This window comes from Bufo bufo, chromosome 9 (genome assembly GCF_905171765.1).
Source record: "Bufo bufo chromosome 9, aBufBuf1.1, whole genome shotgun sequence".
Taxonomy (NCBI): Eukaryota; Metazoa; Chordata; class Amphibia; order Anura; family Bufonidae; genus Bufo; species Bufo bufo.
Window position 1 is genome coordinate 214,200,514 of NC_053397.1, and position 14,366 is coordinate 214,214,879.

Below are 14,366 nucleotides of genomic sequence, written 5' to 3' on the forward strand. Positions count from 1 at the left end.
ACTATAATACTGCTCCTATAGACAAGAATATAACTACTATAATAGTGCTCCTATGTATAAGAATATATTGACCCACAAAATAGTTACCAGCAACAAGATGATAAAATTCCCACCCAATAATACTGAAATAACATACTCCTAATTATTGTTGAGCGAATCGAAGCCAAACAAATTGACTTTGATCCGAATAGTCTTTGTCCCATTTAGCTTAGGAGTTTTTACATGAAATTGAGGCTCCAGTCCTATGTGAAGGTCACTCAGGTCATATCATTATCAGGTTGCTGTATATGTACTGTCAGCTTGATGTTTTACAGAAAACATATTTATTCACATGATTACCTGCTCCAGTGAAGCTGGCAATCTAATTTCCTCACCTGAAGATTCCTGGTTTTAATAAGGAAAATAAACAGCATTTTTAATCTCACCGGGAACATACGAATTCTATAAATATCTTACTGGTTGAGACTAAAATTTTGCTTAATTAATTTCCATTTGCCAATAAAATGATTGGACAGGATCCCAAAGACAAGAAGTAAATTAATTCATTTAAAGCATTTGAGGCATGTCTGCAATAGTTCAACCCGCCATGGCCACCACACAGTGGACAGATCTGTCTGCTTCTGGCTCCATCCATGACTGCTGAGAAAAGCTTATCAGTGGGGGTTCTGGGTGTCAAACTCCTACTGATCTTATATTGGTGGCCTGTCCTAAGTCTAGGCCATCAATTTCTAAAGCCTAAATAACCCCTGTAAGAATTAAACAGTGCTAATAGTTTGTTAAAAACCAGGCAGATCCCCCAGATCAAGAGACAGCTCTTTGTATGTGATCTCTTCTCTGGCAATGGGTGAGGGTCCTGAACAGATCACCTCTGTTCTGGCAATGGGTGTGGAACAACTGTACCAACCAACCGGTTTAGCTGTGGGCTAAACTTAAGGGCGTTATCCTGGTGTCTCCCTGGTATTCACCCTTTAACCCTAATAGAGGGATCTGGACTTTGCTGCATGAAACTGCAAGACCGCTACCTCCTGGAGAAGTCCCAGTTTACCCAACAGAGGTCAGAGACGCTGGTGCAAGGCACTAAAGGAACAGGCAAACACATAGTAATAAACAGACTGAGGTTAGCATGTGAATCCGAGAAACAGGTCCAAGGTCAGGGCTGGCAGTGGAGGGTTAAAACAGTAAAACAGGCATGGGTTAGTACATAGGCAGATAACAGGAATCATCACTCCATAGTAAGGAACTTGTCAATCTAGGGACCTAATTTTGCTGGCAATGAAATTAGGTCAGCCGCACAGTGTTATAGCAGATGTGTATTAGCAATTAGAAGCAGCCATGCAGTGGCACACAGAGCAAGGGGAGGAGAGGAGTGGTAGTGAACACAAAAATGGGAGTACTAGTTGTGCAATGAATAATAGCAGAAGTAGTGGAGTAGTGAGAGACCCAGACAACCAATGTAACAACTGAGAACCCCTTTAAGCCACATGATGAGAACTCTTCCCTGGCTGCAGACTCTTTATAGCATCAGTTAAAGAAAGTCTCCAGAAAAGCATGCAACTACTAGAAAGGGGCCCAAATGTAATGAGAACCTGTCAGCAGAATCAATCCTATTAAACCAGGCATACTGCTTGGAAGGTTTGAACCTGCTGATTAAAATGATACCTGTCTTGTGAAAACCAGTTGAGGCATTCCCTAGAAAAAATACTTTTATCCTTCATAAAAAAATAAAATTAAGGCTTTCGTGTACCTCAGGGGTGTGGCCAGCACTGGAAAGCTGAGGAGCTAAAATGCTAAGCCCCGCACTGAAGCCCTAATTTAAGTCCTTTTTCTCAGGAACACCACAACCGATTTTCACAAGACAGACGTCATTTCATTCTGCAGGATCGACCCGGCCAGGGAGTATGCCTGTTCAAATATCATTGATCCTAATGATAGGCACTTTTTCTACCTTGGTCCTGCATGGGAGCTGTTACTAACATGAGCTAGGTCCAATCCGTCTATGTCTTGCTCTTTCTTGGTAGACCTCACATCCTTTGATCATGGCGTCTTACCAGATTTACCAATGTTTAGAACACAAACAACAAGGACAAAGAACAAATACATTTAAGATTTGAAAACACATAAGCGTGTTCGGGGGCCACCATAAAGCTGTCGTCAGAACAAGCCCCTTCCATGTAACAGGCAGTCGAGAGGGAAATTTTGAGTTCTGCATTTCAATCAAACAGTGAGAGACCTAATCATGTACATCTCAGATATCACTACATTTCCCAGCTGGTGACTGATTGCCTGGTAAGACTGAATGTGCTTTAAATTCTGTAATGTAAAATATTACTGGATGGAGCTTGTTTTCTTGGTGTGAATTTCCCCTTTCTTCTCTTGATAATCATGGCGGCACAAAAGCTTCAATACAGTTAAAAGGTTTAAGAGTCACCAGGAGATATACAGTAAGTATATGGTGGGTAAGAAGAAGGTATATAATATAAATTATTACAAAGGAAGAGGAAGCATGGTCCAAATTCTTTAAAAAGAAAAACACTATAAAAAATGTATTTTCCCCCTTCTGGATGTTCCATTTGAACTAAAATGTAATACATACAGTACATCGATCAGCCCTAACATTAAAACAACCTGCATGATATTGTGTAGGTCCCACTTGTGTCACAAAAACTGCTTTCAGCAATCAAGGCATGGACTCCACAAGATCTCGGAAGGGTTCTTGTAGTACCTGACCACAAGACGTCAACAGCAGATCCTTTTTAGTCCACTGATCGGGATCGTTTTTATAGCAAATCCCACAGCTGTTTGTTCGAAGTTGAGTAATTTGGAGATGATTCACCACCTCAGACCATTCCACCTGCTTAATACAGTGTAGAACCTCCTCGTGTCACAAAAAGCACACTGAGCAAGCAAGGCATGGACTCTACAAGACCTCTGAAAGTATCTTGTGGTATTTGACACCACAATCTGGCAGCAGATCCATTTTAGTCAATAGATCGGGCTTGTTTTCCAGTGAATCCCACAGATGCCTAGTCAAATTGAGGAATTTGGAGAGAAGTCGCCACCACATTGGTTCCATATACGGTCCGCAAAAAAAACCCGAAATGGAGACAGAAAGAAAATACGTTCGTGTGCAAGAGGCCTTATTGGGATGTCAGCAGGGGACAATCAGGATGCCAGCATACACCTTAGATGATCAGCTGGTCCCTCCAAAATCTTTGGGTTTGGAACACATTTATGGTGGTTTCATGAAGAGAAACATCTCCAGGACCTTCTGTTTTGGGTGTGCCTCATAATAAAGGGGCCATTTAGAGTTTTTGCTCTATGCCTGCGACTGATATAATGAGTGTCTCCTGGGAATTAAATATTGATGATCTACACACAGGATAGGCCATCAATCTTAGATCAGTGTGGGTCGGACTCCTGACACTCACGCCAATCAGCAGTTCAAAGGGCCTGTGGCACTTAGAGAAGTTCTGCGGTGACTACATAGTATACCAGGCACAGCGCCGTACATTGTAAAGTGGCCACGCTTAGTATTGTAGTTCAATCTCATCGACTTGAACGGGACTGAGCTGCACAAAGGCCACGTGACCGTTGGACATGATGTCACAAGCCAAGGAAGAAGCCACCATGCTTGCTTCGGTCCTTCCAACGTACCTCCACTGATCAGCTCTCGATGACCTATCCGGAGGACACAGTAGGTCATCAATATTTAAGTCCCGGAAAAAAAAAACACTTTAATGAGTTAAAAGACATCTAAGCAGATTGTAGTTTGAGTTGAAAGTATCACGGCTGCAGAGGGTCAGGGGCAGGGGCGTAGCTATAGGGGGTGCAGAGGTAGCCTGGGGGGGCCCAAAAACCCTTGTGCCACATAAGACACTGGCATTATAGAAAGTGTATGCTGGTCAATTTACACCTCTGGCTAGAGGGAAGGGGTTAGGTGCCCTTTCAATGTTTGCCTCTGGCAGCAGGAAGGCTATGTGCTACCCTGCCCCTTGCCAACAAGCACGAAGGGAATGGGTGCCCAAGCTGAACTCTTGCATCAGGGCCCATGAGCCGTTAGCTACGCCCCTGGTCAGGGGGGTTGGTCTACTATAGCGATACTCCTGATATGAAGTGCTGTGAATAAAACGATAGACCAGAAATACAAATAGTGTTAAAGATGGGAAGGTAAATCAGTTTTTATAATTTTATCTCAGCACTTAATTTTGGTCTTTGAAAAATAATGTTCTAGTTTGAGGTATCAAACACCGGGGGCTTTGGAAGTTTTTAGATAACGGCTTCGGGCGTACTTTTATTTGATTTCATATTACTTCTTTCAGTGCCTGCTTGTTGGCTCGGAGGCTTTTGCTGCTGGTAGTTTGCGTTTTGCAAGTGTTTATTTTAGCAACTAATGTTGGTAATATTAGATCTGGCATTATTTTAAGGCTTCCAGTATTAGTGCATTAATTTGTGCTGACATTTTTTAATTTTATTTCACTTTTTTTACTTTGTTTTTGGAGGTTATGTAAAATTGAAGTTGTTTGTAGAGAAAATGAGGCTTGATAATTGTGTGTATGCATCAAATTGCCTGTAAAATACATGACTCTGAAACGTTTCTTGGAGCAGGAGCCACTATGTTTCAGCTGCTCCCTACACTAGCTGATAATAGGGGGACCTCCCTCCAGTAGGACCAACTATCACAGTGGGAAGTTTTCATTGATGGTAGTCCATGAGCTTAGACCCCTACAGGTCTCCAATAGAAAGGGGAAGCCACTTTTTATACGCCTATCCCAGGAAATCTCTAACACTACCCTTTAAGCAAAGTGATCTTCTGATCTGTATAGGTGACCTTTGGCTGAGTTTCCCCCAAGGGCAGGGTCGAGTGTTGAGCAAAGCATTCAAAGTGGAATTCGGCCCGAAGTTAAGGAAAACTTAGATTCACAACAGATCCGAATTTCCTCGCGTTTCGTGGTAACAAATCAGGTTTTCCTAAAATGACAGTAGCACGTATTGCAAAGTGAAAGTAAGAAGCCCATAAACACAAGATCACCCATAATGGCGTGCAGCCAGCCAATCCGCAGATCCCCTGTGATGTCACAGCCCTATAAAAACCTCATCTCGAACAGCCTCTGCCGCTGTCCTGTGAGCTGAGCATAGGGAGAGATGTGGCAAAAGCTACTAGGTACAGTGTTCCTGAAAATAATTCATAGAAGAATACTGGAGAGCGAGAGTGCAGGGAGAGTGCAGGGGGAGTGCAGGGAGAGTGCAGGGGGAATGCAGGGAGAGTGCAGGGGGAATGCAGGGGGAATGCAGGGGGAGTGCAGGGGGAGTGCAGGGGGAGTGCAGGGGGAGTGCAGAGAGAGTGCAAGGAGAGTGCAGGGAGAGTGCAGGGAGAGTGCAAGGAGAGTGCAGGGAGAGTGCAGGGAGAGTGCAGGGAGAGTGCAGGAACAGTGCAGGGAGAGTGCAGGGAGAGTGCAGGGAGAGTGCAGGGAGAGTGCAGGGGAAATGCACGGAGAGTGCAGGGGGAGTGCAGGGAGAGTGCAGGGGGAGTGCAGGGAGAGTGCAGGGAGAGTGCAGGGAGAGTGCAGGGGGAATGCAGGGAGAGTGCAGGGGGAGTGCAGGGAGAGTGCAGGGGGAGTGCAGGGGGAGTGCAGGGAGAGTGCAGGGGGAGTGCAGGAACAGTGCAGGGAGAGTGCAGGGAGAGTGCAGGGGGAGTGCAGGGAGAGTGCAGGGAGAGTGCAGGGAGAGTGCAGTGGGACTGCAGGAACAGTGCAGGGAGACTTATTATGCGTCAGTTAAAATTATTTATTCCTACATTTACTTATTCCTACATCAGCTGTAAACTATGTAACTATGTAAACTAAAATATGTAATTCAATACCAATAAGATGAAAACTTTTATTATTCAACTGCCATCATGCCAACCAATACAATCCAGTCTGCCCCATTAGGGGGGCCAGGTCTTAATGATGACCATCCTCATCTTTTGCTGGCGTTACTTCTTCCAAATCATCCTTCTTGGTCTCCATGTCCTAGAAAAGTCAGCAAGATGCAGAGACAGGAGGAGCTGGATGTTCCTGATGACATGTTCTCATTGATATTAGATGATGTGGAAAAGGAGGAAGAGCAGATGGCAAAAGAAGGGCTCCCACCTGTAGGGCAGGAGAGCGCTGGGGTTGGAAAAGTGGGTATGCCAGCATATTGTCCCACAACCTAACCAACCAAAACCCATTCCAGCACCAGTCCCTGTTTAAAGGTGCAAGGTGCCGCACAGCCATTAGTAATGAAGACCGACTATACAGTGCCATCTTCGTTATTAAATGAAAATCAGCTGCGGGCTATTCAGCAGCACGGCCGCTCTGTGTGGTCATACCTTAAGGCAGAGTGGCCTGGATATACCTGATTTATAGCAATTCATGATGAATACATTTGTAACTAATCAAATTTCTTGTGGAACTTGTGAAGTTGCCAAATCAAATTTTTCAAAACTTCGCTCATCTCTAGCAGGGACCATACAGTATAATCTGGACACAAATAAGACGCTGTAAAATTTCAGATGACCAATAATTTGGTGGTTCCCTTTGGGTAACAATATTGTTGGCGACCTTGCAACCAATGCAAAAAAAAATCCAACCAGGTAGGATTTTTTGCAGTGTCTAGAAGGGTGCGACTTTGGTTCTGCATGACAGCATTGAAAATGTATTGTGGTAATCTTATGGTTTTACTGTAACCAAATGTTGCAACTTAAAGTGATTGTGCAGTTCGAAAGACACATTTCCATATAAAATATTAGGAATTGGTTAAAATAGCATCTCCCTCTGAGGACCTGTCCTGTCCTGCATTACAGATGGACACTATGTAATACTTCATCTCCCCTGCGAGAGCACTGTAGGGATATTGAGCACTTTGCTCCATGATTTTGTCACAGATAAGAGTTGATTGCTAGTGGTCTTTTTGATCAGCTAATTTTAAGGCCTCATGCACACGGCCGTTGCCAGCCGTGGCCTGTGATGCGGTCAGCAGACACTTTTTTTTTGCTGTGCGGACGGATCACAGACCCATTCAAGTTATAAGAATAGATGCTAGATTGTTATTTTTATGGGCAATACAATTATTTACTAAAACAGATATACCAGGACAGATCACAGTTCCACTTTGGATTGTCCATAGCGGAGAGCCCCCATAATGAAGAAAACGGTGCATATGGTGTTTGTGTGGGCTAAAGAAAAGATCAAAGTCAGGGCAGCAGTAGATAAAGTGGAACAGAACAAGAAAGAAATCAATGACCAAACAATATAAGAGAACATTTGAGAGGAAAAGAACATTTCATTATTTTCCACTATCTTACACGGTCTTTCAGAAACTTGTTTTTTCTGGCAGAGAAAAATTATACGATGATGAGTAGTGTTGATCGAGCACCAAAGTGCTCGGGTCAAACACCTCGGGATGTTCGGGTGCTCTACTGAGCACCAGAGCACAATGGAAGTCAATGGGAGAACCAGAGCATTAAACCAGGCACCCCCTGCTCTGAAGAGGGGAGGGTGTCTGGTTCATAGGAAAAGGTCGGAAATTGATGGAAACACCACCAAAATGGTTCAAGCACAGCATGGGGAGGATGTCTGGATGCATCTTGGTCTTCCAGGTCGCTGCTGGGAACGATGTTGTCCGAGTAGTACGCCACTTTTACAGACTGACAATAATACGCACCAAACCGAAGATAAAATCAATTTTAGAGGAAAAATTGTTTGGAAACATTCTTTCCTGTATATTTACTTGTATATAAAGTGCAAGTGCTGCCAAAAATTACAAGGAAGAGGCACTCCGATACAACCTGTATATAACATAAAGGAGGGCCTTATTCACATTGTGGTACAATTGTTCAGGTAGTGGGGCTCCTACACTCATAAAGCCTATGCACTGAGGGAAAGGGCTGCCAAAAATTACAAGGAACCGGCACTCCAATACACCCTTTATTACACATAAAGGAGGGCATCATACACAGCCTTGAAACATTATGGTTGATGGCCTGCTGGTGAGCCTCAAAAACATTAGGGGCGAGAGCCTTCTGCTTATCTGACCATCTAAAAAATTAGGGGTAAGGGTCTGCTGCTGATCTGACCTTTTGAAACATTAGGGGTGAGGGTCTGCTACTGATCTGACCATCTAAAACATTATGGGCGAGGGCCTGCTGGTGACCCTCTAAAACATTAGGGGTGAGGGTCTGCTGCTGAGCTGACCCTCTAAAACATTTGGAACAAGGGCAGCCTAATAAGCATGTTGATATGATGGAGGAGGACGAGAAAAGGAAGATTGAACCATATACCCTTTTTTGTGGTGAAAGGGGTGCATGGGAATAATACAGTGTATTCAATACACAATAAAAGCCACATTTAAAGTGCCTTTATGTTCAGCCGCTTTCCTCTGGTGGAGTCGAGAAGTCAGGGGCAATCCAGGCCTTGTTCATTTTGATAAGAGTCAACCGGTCAGCATTTTCAGTTGACAGCCGGATGTGCTTATCAATTATGCCCCCAGCAGCACTATATACCCTCTCTGACAAAACGCTGGCGGCAGGGCAGGCCAGCACCTCCAAGGCGTAGAGCGCCAGTTCGTGCCACGTGTCCAGCTTGGACACCCAGTAGTTGTAAGGCACTGAGGGATCACTGAGGACGCTGACACGGTCTGCTACGTACTCCTTCACCATCTTCTAAAACTTTTCCCTTCTTGTGACAGTAGGCCGCGCATCAGGGTGAGGGTGCTGGCGGGGTGTCATGAAACTGTCCCAGGCCTTGGAGAGTGTTGCCCTGCCTCTGTTGGAATTGCTGTGTGTTTGGAGCAATTTTTCCACATTTTGCTCGTCCTCTCCACCACAGGAATGAGAGATGAGAAGTTCTCTTTGTAGAGGGGCAGAGAAGGATGAACAGCCAGTAATTGGTGTTGGCCAAAATGCGTATAACGCAAGGGTCACGGGAAAGGCAGCATAACAAAGTTCGCCATGTGTGCCAGAGACCCAGACAGACAAGACTTCGCTGTCCTCATCAGGAGGATGACTCTCAATCTCCTCATCCTCTTCCTCCTCTTCGGCCCATCCACACTGAACAGATGGAATAAACTTGCTGTGGGTACTACCCTCTGTAGCGGAGGCAACCGTCTCCAGCTCATCATCCTCCTCCTCATCATCATCATCCAACAGCTGATTCACCCTGTGTGCTGTCTTCCTACATTTTCACCTCTTCCACATGCAAAGCGTCCGCCTTCATTGTGAGCAGCGAGCATTTGAGTAGACACAGAAGTGGGATGGTTACGCTGATAATAGCGGCATCGCCGCTCACCATCTGTGTTGATCCTCAAAGTTGCGTAAAACCTCACAGAGGTCAGACATCCATGCCCACTCCTCGCTTGTGAAGAGCAGAAGCTGACTGGAAAGACGACTACCATGTTGCAGCTGTGATACCACTACTGCCCTCTGCTGCTCACAATGCATGGACAACATGTGGAACGTGGAGTTCCAGCACGTGCTCACGTCGCACAACAGTCGGTGAGCTAGCAATTGTAAGCGCTGCTGCAGCGTTGACAGACCGGCGGCAGCTGTAGATGACTTTCGGAAATTGGCACACACGAGGCGCACGTTCACCAGTAGCTCAGGCAAATTGGGGTAGGTTTTGAGAAACCGCTGAACCACCAATTTGAACATGTGGGCTAGGCATGGTATGTGTGTGATCTTGCCAAGACCAAAGCCGCCACCAAGTTACGGCCATTATCAGACACAACCATGCCTGGTTGTAGGTTGAGTGGCGAAAGCCACAGCTCAGTCTGGTCTCATATCCCCTGCCACAGCTCTGCGGCGGAGTGCTGTTTGTCACCTAAGCAAATTACTTTCAGCACAGCCTCTTGTCGCTTCCCCACTGCAGTGCTACACTGCTTCCAGCTACCAACTGATGGCTGACTGGTGCTGCAAGATGACAATTCAGAGGTGGAAGTGGAGGAGGAGGTGGAGGAGGAGAAGGGGGGTTGGAGCCACTAATGTAGGTGGTGGCGGAAATACTGATGGGAGTAGGGCCCGCAATCCTTGGCGTCGGTAGCACCTGTGCTGTTCCAGGGTATGACTTGCTCCCGGTCTCCACAATGTTCAGCCTGTATGCCGTCAGGGAAATGTAGCGTCCCTGGCCAAAAGCATTTGTCCATGTGTAAGTCGTTAAGTGGACCTTCCCAATAACTGTGTTGGTCAGGGCACGGGTGATGTTACGGGACACATGCTGGTGTAAGGCAGGGATGGCACACCGTGAAAAATAGTGGCGGCTTGGGACTGAGTAACGAGGGACCGCCGCCGCCATCAGGCTGCAGAAAGCCTCAGTGTCCACAAGCCTAAATGGAAACATTTCCAGGGCCATCAATTTGGAAAGGTGTGCATTTGCGCATTGGGTGGGTGGCTGGATATTTGCGCTTTTATTCAAAGGCAGAAGTGGATGTGCTAGCTGATGGTGCTTGCGAAGGTCCAGGTGCAGGGGGGGAGGCATCCGGCCTGCGTCTTGGACAGGGAATTGGCCAGCACAGGGAAAGAGGAGGCAGTGGTGTGAACAATGCAGACACAGATTGTGGACCCAGGTGTTCGTCCCACTTATTATGGTGCTTGGATGCCATGTGGCAGATCATGCTGGTGGTGGTGAGGTTGCTAGTGTTCATGCCCCTGCTCATTTTGTTACAGCACAGGTTTCAAAAGACAATTCTTTTATCGTCCGCACATTCCTCAAAAAACTGCCAGACTGTGGAACACCTACCTCTTGGCAAGGGAGATTTCCACAAGGGGGTGCTTCGGGGAACAGTTCCTAGCCTGTTTGGTGTGGCCCACCTTCTCCCTTTTGCCACCTTACTGCCTCTTTGAGTCTGTTGCAGTGCTGCAGATCCCTTCCCCTCTGTACTGCTGTCGTCGCTCGGCTTGCCACTTTCCCAGGTTGTGTCAGTGACTTCATCCTCCACCACCTCCTTTTTCCACTTCCTCACTCTGCTCATCCTCCTGACTTGTTGACCTAACAACAACCTCACTTATTGACAACTGTGTCTCATCCTCATCATCAGTCTCTTGAGACACTAATTGCCGTTGACTTATTGGCAACTGTGTCTCATCGTCATCATCATCCACCTCGTGAAACACTAATTGCCGTTCCCCACCGTCATCTTCTTCTGACTGTGGTGGATGCTCAAGAGTTTTGGAATCAGGGCACAAAATCCCCTCATGTCCCTCTTCAAGTGGGCTTGGCGAGAGGCCCAAATTAAGGAATGGCGATGAAAAGAGCTCCTCGGAATATCCGAGTGTTGGATCCCTTGTTTGCCAAGACTCTCCATGGTGGGAGGAAGGAGGATTAGGGCGAGTATTCTGTTGACCGGACTCTTGGCTACTGAGACGGGACTTTGTGAAAGACAGCGTGGTGCTTAACTGACAGGAAGCATTATCTGTTTCAATTCAACTGACCACCTGGTCGCACTGGTGTGACGTTGAGAGTGGTGTCATGCGCCGCCCTGCAAACTGGGGCATGAAGCTCGGTATCGTGGATGAGTGCGTTTCTTGTGCTCTGGCAGCAGGCACAGTTTCACCGCGCACAGGGCCACGGCCTCTGCGTGCACCATCAGCAGCACGGCCACTTCCCCGTCCCTTACTGCTCGCCTTCAGCATATTAAATGGTATATATGCTTGCAAGTATGTCACACCTACAGAAGCGCAGGTTTTGTAAGTGTATGCGCAAATAAATTAGAGTCAATGTCACTGATATTTAGGATGTGCAAACGTTATACAGAAGATGTAGCGCAGGTAATGTTGCTGTCACCAGCAGCCAATTGTGCTGAATTTCACAGCACAAATGTAACACAATAGATGTAGCAGAGGTCACTGTCAGCAGCGGCCAAACAATTGCACGCAATTTAGCGCAGGTTGCGCTAATAATATATATGGCAGCAAGATGAGACAATAGTCCTTAAAGGGACTTTTGGGTCTCTAACATCTTTCACCAGGAAACCCTGCCTAAAAAAAAAAAAATATTCCTGTCCCTACACTATCTGCCCCTTCTGCTGCAGCTCTCCCTGACTAAGACTGAACCGAACCACGTGTCTTCGGGCGCTATATAGCACCCGATGACACGTTCTGGCCAGCCAATCACTATAATGCCAGTAACCAACATGGGTACGGCATTACAGTGAGTGCCAGTACCGCCGCGCAGACTTGAGCATCGCGCTCGAGCACACGCGGTCTTCGACCGAACACCGCGATGTGCCGAGCATTGCGATGCTCGAGTAAAAAAGTGTTCCAAACATGGTCGCCCAACACTAATGATGAGCATAAAAGTTGAAAAAATAAAAAAAATGTTTCAATACAGCATTTTTAAAATTTTACTACTATTTTATAATTGCATCTCTGTTTTTTTTTTTATATTTTATTATATTTTGATTCTTTTTTGATATTTCAGTTTCTCCGAAGATCTACGACATCTCCCCCAACATGGTTGTCAATGAAGGAACGAACGTATCACTCACGTGTTTGGCCAGTGGAAAACCGGAGCCTTCAATACTGTGGAAACATATCTCGCCATCAGGTAGGTGTTCCGTTCATTGTGCCCGCTCAGTTGTAACATTTCACATCTAGCTTAGCAGGACTTGGCCATAGCCCTGGAAAATGCTTCTGAAAGGGGTTGATGTCCAGTAGTTCTTTAAGATGCAGATCCACTTGGACAAATGACTAATTTACACTAAGTTCTAGCCATAAAATAGACCTGTATTATTTAACATTATACTGTATAGCGGTATGATTTGGAAATTGAATTGCAGTAGTATGTGCAAATTGGATGATTGCATTATGTGGGCTATTTAAGATAGTATTATTTGGATGCTGCTATGTGTCCGTTATGTCCATTGGATGCTGTTATATTCCATTATTTGGATATATGGTGGTATTATGGGAGCTTTAAGGCAGTATTAATATGTAAGCGTACAGTAACTCCGTGTTATATGGGCATTGTATAGGAGTATTATTTGGATACTAAGTTGCGGTTTTATTTGGAAATTTGGTGGCAGTATCATGCGTTAAATATATGTTTTGGGAGCACTATATAGTATTATTGTTTAAATACTGTGTAGATGCATCATTGGCGACTAAATTGTAGTATTTATGCATGAACATATGGATAAAAATACAAAGTTTCCATGTTAAAAGACAAAAAAAAAACATCCAGTTTCCCAGTATGCAAGTGTTAAAGGGCATCTGCCAGCAGATTTTCACCTATGAAACTGGCTGAGCTGTTCCATCTGCACTTTCTGTGTTGGTCCCATGTTCATAAGTGTCCGCATTGCTGATAAAAATGATGTTTTAATATATGCAAATGAGCCTCTAGGAGCAACAGGGGCGTTACCATTACACCTAGAGGCTCTGCTCTCTGCAACTGCGGCGCCCTCTTCGTTTTGATTGACAGGTCCCGGCAGTGTAAACATCTTCACCCCTGGCCCTGTCAATGAAAGTGTAGAGGGCGCAGCAGTTGCAGAGAGAGCAGAGCCTCTAGGTGTAATGGTGACGCCCCCGTTGCTCCTAGAGACTTATTTGCATATATTAAAACCTCATTTTTCTCAGCAATGCGGACACATATGAACATGGGACCAACACAGATGCCTTCAGCTGCCAAGTGCACATGGAACAGGTAAGTTTCAAATCTGCTGACAGGTGCCCCCACAATGTGGAACATAAAGCACCACTCTCCTTATTTCTGAGGAATTTGTTTATTTTTTATTATTTTAAGGAAGACATTTTTCTATAAACCTTTGCAATAAAAAGCCATTCTCAGCCTCATCTGCTTTATTTGATTTCTATTTTGGAAAAATAGGAAGAGAGGCGCTGTATAAGTATGGCGCTCAATCTCAGCACCATTTTTCTCAGTGTTTTTATCACAGATCAGTGGCATAAATACAGTGATAAATCTCCTACTCCCTCCACACAGTATATTATAAAACAGTCTGCCTTCTGCCACCACTAGGGGGAGCTCAATGCTTAGGAATGTATGTAGTTACTATTGAAAAACCTTGCAAGCTATAGAATTTCTATAGACTGAGCTCCCCCTAGTGGCAACTTATGGAAAATACATTACAGTATGTTGGGAATGGAGCCCTGAGTCCCATACCACACACATGTTCTGACCACTGGACGCTACCTGTTTCTCAGGGCCCCATTTTCTATATAACACGATGATACAGCTTCATTCGTAGAATCCTTATTGTTTTGCTGACTGCATTTAGCACACAAATTGAGGACATCACTCTCTAAACGCTGTCGTCGTCCTCTCAATGTTCATCACCATCTCATGTTTATCACTGAACTTTTCAGATGTAAATGTTAAACCTATGAATTTCGAGCT

The 14,366-nt window shown here is 45.3% G+C and overlaps 1 protein-coding gene across 2 annotated transcripts in view; it reads left to right on the plus strand.

Annotated features, from left to right (window-relative positions):
* NEGR1 (neuronal growth regulator 1) overlaps nucleotides 1-14,366 on the plus strand; it is a 505,555-nt gene that overhangs the window by 255,772 nt on the left and 235,417 nt on the right. For both annotated transcript variants that reach the window (XM_040407404.1, XM_040407405.1), the window contains exon 3: nucleotides 12,435-12,560. In XM_040407404.1, coding sequence (XP_040263338.1) covers nucleotides 12,435-12,560 — 126 coding nt within the window. The remainder of the gene's footprint in view (nucleotides 1-12,434; nucleotides 12,561-14,366) is intronic.